This window comes from Arachis duranensis, chromosome 6 (assembly GCF_000817695.3).
Source record: "Arachis duranensis cultivar V14167 chromosome 6, aradu.V14167.gnm2.J7QH, whole genome shotgun sequence".
NCBI classification, from domain to species: Eukaryota; Viridiplantae; Streptophyta; class Magnoliopsida; order Fabales; family Fabaceae; genus Arachis; species Arachis duranensis.
The window spans coordinates 110,871,180-110,883,258 of NC_029777.3; the positions used below are offsets into that span (position 1 = coordinate 110,871,180).

At 30.2% G+C, this 12,079-nt stretch overlaps 2 protein-coding genes across 4 annotated transcripts; one reads left to right on the plus strand and one right to left on the minus strand.

Moving 5' to 3' along the window:
• The first annotated feature begins 1,299 nt into the window (after positions 1–1,299).
• On the plus strand, positions 1,300–2,933 carry LOC107496004 (uncharacterized). The gene is made up of 4 exons (XM_016117211.3): positions 1,300–1,514; positions 1,600–1,718; positions 2,001–2,131; positions 2,677–2,933. Exons 1-4 carry the CDS (start codon positions 1,478–1,480, stop codon positions 2,801–2,803), a joined length of 414 nt encoding a protein of 137 aa, XP_015972697.1. The 5' UTR covers positions 1,300–1,477; the 3' UTR covers positions 2,804–2,933.
• A 1,929-nt stretch (positions 2,934–4,862) lies between these two features.
• Positions 4,863–9,344, minus strand: LOC107496001 (uncharacterized protein At5g08430). 3 transcript variants are annotated; one of them, XM_052263363.1, is made up of 9 exons: positions 9,163–9,344; positions 8,036–8,843; positions 7,283–7,380; positions 6,914–6,973; positions 6,745–6,795; positions 6,535–6,598; positions 5,735–6,109; positions 5,213–5,514; positions 4,863–5,086 (listed from the first exon to the last, which is right to left on the minus strand). In XM_052263363.1, exons 2-9 carry the CDS (start codon positions 8,712–8,714, stop codon positions 5,006–5,008), a joined length of 1,710 nt encoding a protein of 569 aa, XP_052119323.1. In that variant the 5' UTR covers positions 8,715–8,843; positions 9,163–9,344; the 3' UTR covers positions 4,863–5,005. The 3 variants fall into 3 exon arrangements, with proteins under 3 accessions (XP_052119323.1, XP_052119322.1, XP_052119321.1); XM_052263362.1 differs by having other exon boundaries at positions 4,863–5,511; XM_052263361.1 differs by having other exon boundaries at positions 4,863–5,514.
• Between the last annotated feature and the right edge of the window lie 2,735 nt (positions 9,345–12,079).

Below are 12,079 nucleotides of genomic sequence, written 5' to 3' on the forward strand. Positions count from 1 at the left end.
ATCAACAAATAAAATAATAAAAAGATTAATATGACTAATTTAAAATTTTAAAAAAACGAATTTAATTGAAAAAAATTTTCAAAAATTAATTTAAAAAACAAATATTTTAAGAATTAATTTGAGTATTTATTCTTTATAATATTAGTGAATAAGATTTTTTGCGCGTTGGTTAAGTTTAAGATCACTATATATACATTCGAATTTGATAAGTGATAAGTAATTAAGTATTGATAAATTACCAGTGAAAAAAAAAAGTCAAACAATTCTATTTGTTCTTAAATGGAACATGCATTATGGTCTTAATAAATAGTGAGATCTCACTAATAATTAATATCATTCATCTTTATTTATAAATGTGATAAGCTTAAGCTGACGATGTTATTTACTCATCATTTTGAATTTTTCTTTTCTTTATACAAGACTTTTTTTTAGTTTAAACGTATATATATAGTTTAAACGTATATTATTCAAATAAAATTTTAATTAGTCCAGGTACATAACCTATAATAATTTTCACATGTAATAATTATTATTCACCTACTTTAAAGGGGTCACAAAATAACAATGCAATTTCTGTGCTACTTTATCCCACGCAAGCGGGAAGTTCGCCCGCTATGCTTCGCCAGAAGTCCGTTTCGTCTCGTGAGGTGCTTTTAGAATTTATTAAAATTTTTGTAATTATAAATATCTAATAAATATAATTATAAATCAAATTTTCATCCAAAACATAACTATAAATATTGTTCCCAAAGCAAAATAAACATAATGCAAAACATAATTATAAATATTGTCTCTAAAACAAAATAAATATAATCCAAAATACTCAATTTTCATCTTCATTTTCTTCTAAGTTAGATGGGGAGAAGTTGAATTTTGACAAAAAAAATTATAAAAATATCCCTTACTAAAAAAATACTAAACTCGACAAAAAAAACCTGCGTTACCCTACCAAAATCTGCAGTTTAAACGGTGCAAATTAAACGAATTTTTATAATTTGACGGTTTCAATTTTTTAACCCAATCTATTTTTTTAATGGGTTACACATATCGACCCAATAAGTTTAGGCCCATTTATTACCCCTGCTCAAAGGGATAATTAGTGGAAAAATACCAAAAACTGCCGAACCTAACGCCACATTGTTTTCATATTCTGTGGGCTACCATAAGTGAAGCCTAGAATATTCATTCACACACTAATTATTAATTATTGACTAATCACAAATTAAGGAATCAACTTTACTATTTTTGGGTGGGACCCAATTTCACCCATTTATTTATTAATACATTGAACAAGTGGATAAGACTAAAAGAAAAAGAAAAAGAAAGCTTAGCTAGCACACTCATCGACAAGCACTATAAAAAATAGTACTATCTAATATCATTATAAAGTGAGTTATCTAATAACATTTTAGACAGACATTGTGGTTAGTGAGAAAAAAGTTTGATAGCACACAGAAAAGGATTTTTTGCAATAATAATGGGTTCTCTTATGGCAGGATGGGACTCTAAATCAGGTACCTTAATTTTTATGTTATTATGATTTTATTTATTTTTAATTAAAAAATTGATATGTGAAAAAATCTGGATTTTTTTTATTAGCAACACTTAAGAGGAACCGTTCCCTTACCAAAGATGAAATTGATGCTTATTGGAGATCAAAGAAGAAGATAGAGGAAGAACATCTTAGAGCTATTTCAAATTTAGCACAAGTTGTTCAGGTTTGAATTTGATGGTGAAATCCATATAATATCACTGCTTTATCATCATTGTTAGTGTTTTTCTTTTGAATCAAGTTCTCGTTAATAGGACTTATAAGAAGCTATTATGAAGTGTGTCTTGATCAAAGTTGGCATGATTTAATTTTGTTATGGTTATGATTATGATTTCAACTAAATATGAGCCATCAACTTCATATTTATTTATTTTTATTTCAATTTGAACTGTATTCTGGTGATTAAATTTAGATTTTCTTTTTTAATATATATTTTTCTTTGAAACAGACAAGTACAACATCAATTGAAGTTGAGAAGAAGCTTCAAAGGGCAATTACCATGCCCTTAGGCCGTGGAAATGAGTCATTACATTTGAATATTGACTCAAATTTGGAGGAGCTTATCAAGAAAAATGGATGGTAATTAATTAGCTCTTAACAATCTTTATTTTATTTTATTTTATAATTTTCTCATTGATAGTTTGGACATTTTTAATCCTGTTTTATCATTTTTAAATTTTACAAATAACTTCTTAAAATTAATTTTTGAATTATAATTTTTAAAAATTATGGTAGCTATATATGATAAATAAAAAAGTTGAAAATAAAAATCGTTTTCAATAAATAAAAGTTATAAAAATTGTTTGATATTAAAAATTGAAATAATAAATATAATAATTAATTTTTTTATTTTGATAAGCACAATTGAAAAATATTTAAAAATCACAAAAAACAAATACATAATAGTTTTTTATTTAACAAAAAGAAAATGATATTATTCTTTTTATTAACTCTCAACACTAGAATAACTTCCAAGAAGAAATAATAGTATCATCATTTTGTTAAATATATTTTGATACTCGAGCTGGACAATCAATCTGCACTTTTGATATTTATTTCATAATAATCTTAATGGAATCTTAATATATAATTAATTAATTTAAATTGCAATATATATATGGTAGGTGGACCAAGAGTAGCTGGGCATTTCTGAATGAGCCTCCAGTTACTGAATCTTCATCCAACAAGTATGTGTCTCAATTTCATGTTGCAAACATGGGAACTACTCATGGAGATGGAATCAGTGCTTGACGCCGATGATGATGCATGAATCTAACTTAATACTAAGATATGTGAATATATTGGTTAATATTATGTGTGATGGAATGGTGTTTGTGTTTTTGAACCAATTAATATATAGTGGGGTTTGTTCTTTGAGTTATGATCAGAGTATGTATGAGGAAACTTAATATTATTAAGATAGTTATAGATAATAGTTTCCGCAAATCTTCAATCCGTTTTTATTGTTTTGTTGAAGAGAAAAAAATCAGAAGAAAAAAGTATATATATGTACGAGTCGTTTTGATGAATTAGTATTTAATATTTATTTAACAAAAGTTTCTCCTTTTTTTTTCTTCGTTTAACATACCAAATGTTGATTAGTACCAAATGTTGATTAGTGTGCTTTGTTCTTCAGTACAATATATACTGTAGTAACAAATTGAAGTAATAAAAATTGAAGGAAATGATAATGGTGAAAGTTTAAATTCAGACAAATATGATATTCTTTTAATGCATTAAGCATGTGATATTCTTGTAACTGAGGTTGCATCCCACAAACAACATTATTATCGAGAGAATCTAATTAAAAATGGTTGGTTGATGTAATTGATAATTTTATTTTATAACACTTGTAAATTAATGTGTGATGTATCCAAAGCGTAAACCCAGTTGAAATGGATACAAAATTTCAATATGACAACTATTTTGAAATAGACATGACATATGAATGATCTTAGTTCATTGAACAAACTCTCTAATTGTCATGGAGCAGTGAGTACTGCATAATTTGCATCAAAGAGAGAGACTTTTAGAAAATTGAAAGGAAATACTTGAAAATTCTAAACAATTTCTTTGTGACAAGTTTAAAATAATTAAATAAATAGAAATGAAAGGTTTGTTATTATATATTTTGGATTTAGATCCTCTAAAGTTGTAAATTTCACTTTAGAGAGTAAAGTGTGATCTTTTACCCTTGAATAGTTTTTCTTTCATATTTATTCTTGGTTCCACCTATGAAATCTATGACGGTGAGAGATCGCACTTTACTCTCTAAAGTGAAATTCAAACTTTAGAAGATCCAAATTCATATATTTTTACACTTTTATTATCTATTAAACATTACGAATTAAAAAAAAAGTAAATAGTAATACAATAATTTATTAAAAATTTAAATTTAAACTTCATAAAATCTTCCAATTTGAAGGACCTTGAAAGTAGGGTGTTCGCGGTACAGTTTGGATTGGTTTTGAGTAAAAAATTCATCCGATCCGAACACTAATTTTACTTGCGGTACGGTTTAAATTGGATGATCTTTTAAAAAAAACTCGATCCGATCTGATCCAATTTCAAGTGGTTTGAATTGGATTGGATTTGCGGTTTTGTAAATTAAAAAAATTAAATACATATAACAAGTCTCAATATCAGATTTTAAATAATCAACGACATAACAAGTTTCAACAATATTTTAAAAAGCCAACCATAACATAACAATAGAAATAAAATTATAAGTTAGTTAAAATAAATAAATAAATAATATTTTGAATATAAAATATTTATTAAATAATAATAATATATGAATAATATAAAAATATATAACAAATTGAACATGTTATAAGTATAATTGTAAATATAATAATAAAATAATAATATTCTAACACATTGTGCAATTTAGATTGGATTAGATCGATTTTGAAAAGTAGATCCGAAATCCGATCCGATCCAGCCGTTTGTAAAAAATAGAATCCAATCAAATCTGAATTAGTGCGATTTTAATCGGTTTTTGGTTTGGATTGGATTAGATGAGCGATTTAATTTGGATCGGTTTGGATTTGAACACCCCTACTTGAAAATAGAGAATTCTGAGAACCGTGAAAACCGTGAAAACCCTCTAAATCCAACCACAAGGACACACCTAGTAGTCACCTACAACTACAATGTGGTCTAATCAGGACATAGTTGGTGAAAGTGACATGTTTCTTTTACTTAACGAATAGTTCACACTCGAATATAAATAATGGGGAGATTAGCATTGAAAAAGCCATACTCTATGTAATCTTGTCAAGATAATTAGTAGACAAAGCAATGGACAGAGAGTTAGAAAAGATTCATTTAGAGGTCAAAAGTTCAATGTTACATTGGTAAAACTGATGGTTGGAACTTGGTGAAAAATAAAACATAATTTATTGACCGGTATTAAAAGATTCATCATAATGTACAATTTTTTTACCTCGATTAAATGTGAAAAGATGGTAAAGATTGAAGAATTTTCACCAGTAGTCCACCATCCTTGGGACTTTCACCTTCCTTCCAAACCTTGAAATCAGAAGGAAAGTAATTAGCATCACTCCAACGTTTTAGGGAAATTAGGTCAAATGGTCCTTGTACATTTCCCTGTGGATCTTTATAATACCACATCTTCAACTGATTAAAAGGTTGAACCTCTTTTGTAATGATTGGTTGATCACTTTCGTCGTCGTCGTCATCGTCGTCGTCGCTCAGCTCTATAACCTGCGGTTGAGATGGTGGTGCTGGCTCGGCCTGCTGTGCTACAGAGATCCTAAATACATTCGATTCAGCTGGCTTAGACACCCCATTAGTCTTCAATGCAAAGTTTAATAGTTGTTCTGCCTTAGACACACCATCATTCTTATGTGCAAAGTCTATTAATTGTTCTGGCTTAGACACAACACCATTTTTATATGAAAAGCCTACTAGTTGCTCTGGCTGCTGTTGATGATCTTCTGCCAAGACATAGACATACCACTGAATTATACAATGTATAAAGCTTAATCAATTCTAATATGCAGAATTAGTTTGATATGAAAAAGTTATATTCATAAGCAAATTGGCATAGAGCTACAGACTCATTTATTTCATTTTCTTCTTTTGCTGTCTAACCACACGAAAGCAACCTCATCTAGCCAGAAAATTAAATAGAGAACATCATGGAACAGAACAAACCTGCAGCAGTTCCACGAGAAATGGAGTTAAACATACTTCCATTTGTTGCCACATTGAAAAAAGGAACTTCTGATGATCCACTGCGACCAAGAATTGATGTTGGAGAATCGCTTTCTGGTTTTGCAGGATTCGGCACATCCAGTAGTTTTGTATCCTTGTATGAGAAAAAATCTGTATCTTTAGATGGTTGCTTGCTGGTAGGCTGCCAAAACTCTTCTACATGGTTTTCTACATTTTCATCTGGATCCTCTGGTGAAATAGATTCTGATTCTAGATCCTCAGCAATAACTTGAGGAACTTCGCGCAATAACCGTTCCTGTTCATCTGGATTCTGAAGCTTCTCCCTTTTCCGTAGGTACTCATCCAGTGTGCTTCCTATCGATTAAGGAATCCACATCTTGCATAAACTATATTTTACAGAATCCAAAGCCAGAAGAAAAAACCTCTAAGCAAAGGATTTCCTATTGAAAAATGTTCGTTGCTATACGTGACTGTTTTTCTATTCACAAGCATGGTTACTAAAAGAAAGTAAGGCCACTAAGATAAATAGATAAATCTAAAACAAATATAACCAAGGATCATAAAGTTGACATGGTTGACATATTGATTGCAATAAACAGCAAAAGATAAACAAATTACAATTAATGCGTTTAAAATCTATGGGGGAACAAATGCAATTAATAATATGGTTAACACCACATATTGCCATCATTTGATGCAAAAAGGTAAGGAAAGGAAGCCACAATACGACAAAAATGTCATCTAATAAGATAATACATATCAAGAAGGATATTCTTTACGCCAACCCTTTTCATTAGCTCGATCAATTAGATGTTTTAACTGCACAAGTTCTCTTGCAAGCCACTAAAAGAAGATTCAAACATAACAAGAAAGAAGGAAAGAAGTTAGTTGAAGAATCAAGCCAACATGACTCTGGAGCTAGTCAACTAAGTGTGAGGAGATTAATAAGGAAATTGTAACACAAGGATTAATAATGGTTTAGTACATACATGCTTAGTCACATCCTCATGCAATATTCTTGCCATCTTCTCTATATCCGCCTACAATGTATATTATATAAAAATATTGTCACAGTGTATAATTTAATGAAGTGGATTGCTCTAGTGTTGCAAGAATTTCCTTACTTCAGAATAGCTCAAAGAATTGGAGAAAACTTACAATCATGGGTTTCTTGAGCAAGCCATCTTTTACCCTTTGATGCAAATCCTCACACTCCTCCTGCGACCAAAGTCACAGATCCAAAACCCCAAATTTAAATTATAAATACAATTTGAAGCATACAGTTCTTGAAAATGATTAAAGCATTAAGACCACTTGACATTTTTATTTTCTGGTATATGATTAAAATTTAGGGGCGGGGACGGTCAACAAATTCCAAGCTCAGGGCATGCCATACGTTTTGTTAAAGGTTTCCAATGTGACTTATGACTTAATGTAAGATTATCAGCATGAGTCAAACTGAAGTCCTGTGAGTTGAAGCCATTTTAATAAAATTAAGTCTGAAAACAGTAAGTTAAACTGATTTACCTCAGTGAAGTTATCATCTGAAAGCATTTGAATGCTGATGTCTTCAACAAAGCCAGAGGCTCGCAGGAGGATATCCTCATCTGAGCCCTTCTCTAAACCTAGAAGACATCCAAGAAAGAATTGTACACTAGCTAATCAGTAGAAAATAATCTTGGGGCCAAATTTCTATATCTGTCATACTCAGACATCCATTGTTATACTAAATGCAGAAATAAATATTACATGAATATGCAACCCTAAGAGAAATAGCAGCAGGGTGCAGCCAACATGAAATTAATTGCATGCTGAACACTATTGCTTATCCTCCATTTTCAGAGTTACGATTTTATTTTATTTTATTTCTATTTTATATATACATCGAACTAATATGCCTTCCTCATTCTATTTGTCACATGCTGTATATATGCGACTCAAACCCAGCATGAGTAGAACTGCTAACAGCTAAGATTGTTTTCTTCAGTGGCATCTGTTGCATATGCCCAAATCATTCAGTTAGGACTAATCACACCTGCTAAGTAAATACAACTGATGCCAAGAGAAAAATGCATAATAAGCACATGTGCGCCTGCTTCATTTATGGGAATGCCATATGGCATGAGCCTACTGGATTAGATTCAGCGCTTAATCAAATTAATAGCGCCAGGCATGCGACTTATGCAAATGTTACCAAAATTGAGTGCATAATAAACACATTTGGGTTTACTTCATTTACAAGAATGCAATGTCATAATCAACTAACAGCAGCCATGTCACCTGTTACTTGCAGCAGCTGGTGAGAGTTTTTCTGAAGATAATCGTTCGGGTCACATCTGACTCTTATGAAGCTTCCAACTACTTTAGTCTCAAATGTTTCGGGGTCCTTCACAAGCTCCTGAACAAGACTTCTCTTCAAGTAAACAAGTTTGATATTGAAAGGAACAATGGCTGCGAAACAGCTCTTGGGTTTTTCCACAACCCGTCCCCTCGGTTGACATTTCCTCTCCGAAGAAGCCATTGTCGTTCGTGGAGTTTCACATGCCGGGGAATTATCATCATCATCCGAATTGAAGTAGATATCATCGTCCGATTCAACACAGTTTGCGGCAAAGTGGGACTCGAGCAAAGCATTGATCTTCAACCGGCCAATTGTCTTCCTTCCGAACAACAAATGCAGCCTCTTGTCACAGACAATTCTCTTCTTTTTGGTAGGATGCTGAAGGCTATTCTCCCTAACATACTCATTTATGAGCGCAGCAGCCTCATTCTGAGTTATCTGCCTGCTTGTGTCAAAACCGAGGGATTGGAGAAACTGAATAAGATTGGTTGATCCCCAACCATCGTATTCCTTCTTTCTCTTAACATATTTCCTTTTCTTTCTCATAGGAGTCTCAAGCTGAACCTCGCCATTAATTTCCTCAACCCAGAAGGACCCATCATAAACATCGTCATCCATTTTTTTCCCTTATTTCCAAATCAGAAACCCTAAATTCAATCAATCTCTAACAGTTATAACAAGTCCTCCCTCTCACCTCTCAAATTTCCTATGCTTCCATGCTTTCTCTTCTTCAGTTTTCCCCAACCTCTAACAACAAAGTTAACAATAATAATTGTAAAGACAATAACAACAACAACAACAAAAAAAAAATAATAAATTCAAATTGGCATAGGTAACCAAAAACAGAAACAACGTTGACAAATGATTATTCAAAAATGGCTTAAAAGTAAAACTGACGTCACTGTTTCATCTCCGGAATCCCAAAAAATTTAAATTCGGCAAAACAAAAGAGGGAATCGTGAAATGAAACATTTAAGAAGGAGAGAAAGAAAGAAATGGAAATAATGGAAGAGAAGGAAATGGAATTAAGGTAGGTTCATAAGAGAGAACGTGAGAACGAGAATACCTGGTTGTGGTGTGGTGCTGTTACGGCTGAGGAAGATTCTAGAAGCAGAGTGAAAGAGAGAGTGAGAGAAAGAGAGTGTGCGTGCGTGCGTGCGGGTGCGTGTCACAGTGTCAGTTGATTTCATTTGAAGTGCCGAGTGGAAATGAAATGTGGAATGGGAGAAGCTCACAACTCACAAGGACAAGCGCTGCCGCTGCTCATAGTTTTTGTTGTTTTATTTTATTTATTTATTTATCCAACATACTAGGTGTATACCATCATCAGCTATTAAATTTAGTCATTAATATAAAATATATATTAAAATATAAATATACATTAAAAATAAATTAAATAATTTATATATAAATTACAATTTAGAAAACATAAAGTTAGCTTTTTTTTTGTGTGACTTAAAGTTAACTTATTTATGCAGACTATAGCTACTAGGAGTGAATATATAGATATAAAAAACTTATTTGTATGCTAATTAAAATCAATTATTAAAATCAGTTATTAATATATTTGTATATAAATATATATATATTATTTAATTTATTTTAAAATTTTATATAAATAACTGATTTAATACCTATTTTTTAATGTAAATTTAGCATAATTGATAAGAGTAATAATTATAATTCTTGATTCATTTTTTTAATATGTAAATAACTAAAAATTTGAACATATGTGTTATTTTTTAAAGGTATGAAAATGATAAAAAAATTTAAAATATTTTTATCTAGAAATTAAAAAGAAAATTAGAAGACAAGATAGAACTTTTAATTATTTGTCATATATATGGTGGATATTGTCACTTTTTAGTTGATTGTTATTCTCCTAATGAAAATTTTCTTTTTTTCACCGTAAAAAATAAAATAATGGTAAAAATCACATGTAAAAAAATAGGATTATCAAAATGACAATATCATTCTTCTACTTAAAAAGTATATATTATTTGTTAGGTTATAATTCAATTTTTATTGTATATTATAAATTATAATTCGATTTGTTTGCTTTATTTTTAAGAGAAACTCTAATAGAAAGTTTTCGAAGTATCATCTTTTATACTTACGAAAAATAGATTAATTTAGAATTAAAATTTATATTAAAATTATTAGATTAAATAAGATTAGTCTCATTTAAAAGAGACGGTATCATCTTAATAAAAGAATTAATACATTTTTATTATTTGTATAATTATTATAATAGAATAATTAAAAATAATATAAAATTTAAATTGAATTAAGACCAAATATTATAATAAAATCTTACATTTAGTTTTAAATTATTATTTATAAAATATGGTTCAACAAATATTCATGTGATATTTTGCAAGACCTAAAATAAAATTAAAATGGCCAATAAATTATAGTTCAAATAGCATAATCTTCCTATATTTATTTAAAAATTGCGAATTCGAATTTTCTAATCTTTGATTAAAAAAAAAAATTCTATGTAACCCTACAGTGAGATTGGCTAAATTTGATGGAATCATTAAACAGTAGTGTGCAAGGCTGTTACAAACATCGTCTGCAGGAGATTGAGTATTAAAATTATCAGGTCAGATTGGATCCAATATTTATCATTTTTAGTTTTAGATTCAATCTAATCCGTATATTTTTAAATAATAAAATAAAATAATACAATATAAATAATTATTATTAGTTAAAATAAAACATAAAAGATATTTATTTATTTATTTTTGTGGGTCCACAAATATGCAAATCAGATATACAAATACTTAAATAAAAGAGTAATTCTTCGCATACAAGCGATTAAGGCTTGTAAACCTTACAAGTTCAATTAAAACTAACGCTCAAAACACGCTTCCAACCATTCTTCTTCCTCTTCGTCTTCTCCTTCTCCTTTTCTTTCGTTTCTTGCATTCTCTTTCTCCTTCTTTTTCTTCTTGCTGCACGTTCTTCTTCCTCTTACTCTTCTTCTTCTCCTTTTCTTTCGTTTTTGCACGTTCTTCTTCATCGTCTTCCTCTTCTTCTTCATTTACATTCTTTTCTCTCTGTTTTATTTTTTTTTTCAATTTTTTATGGTGAAATCGTTTTTGAAGAAGAAGAAGCAGTAGAAGATGAGAAGGAGAAAGAGAAAGAGTTCTGAATTATGCATAAGATGTATTTTAACGAATTTTGGGTGTATTTCTTTAAATCCTTTGGGTGTATTTTCTGTAATCCTTTGGGTGTATTTTCTATAATCATTTGGGTGAATTTCTATTACCATTTGGGTATATTTCTGTAATCCTTTGGGTGTATTTCTGTAATCATTTTGGGTGTACTTCTGTAATCGTTTGGGTGTATTTCTGAAGTTCCATTATCTTCAAAAGGATTACAGAATACACCAAAGGATTACGAAAAATACACCCAAAGTATTTAAGAAATACACCCAAAATTCGTTGCATAATTCAGAACTCTTTCTCTTTCTCCTCATCTTCTGCTGCTTCTTCTTCTTCAAAACGATTTCAAAACTTGATTTCAGAAATCATGAAAATCGAAAAAAAAAATGAAGAAGAGGAAGAGGAAGAGGAAGAGGAAGAGGAAGAGGAAGAAGACGAAGAGGAAGAGGAAGAAGAAGAAGAAGAACCGTTCTAAGTGTAGCGCTTTGGAAACAGGAAACGTTGAATAACACATTAAAAGATCTAGTAACTTGTAAGACTTGTAAGTCAAAAAGACTTATATATGTAGCACTTCATAATCTGATTCTATTATTGCAGATTAGATTCATATCGATAATTTTTAAATTGATATAACAAATATACAAATTAAATCCGATCTATAAATACTCTTATCTAATACATCTGAAGAACAAAAAATAAAGTGTTCTTTGCGAATCGCCGTCGGACACCACTGGAAATTATTGAACAAGCTTGTCGAATGACCGAGGAATGTCATCCCTTACCTGAAGCGGGAATTTCTCGACCATGTTTAAT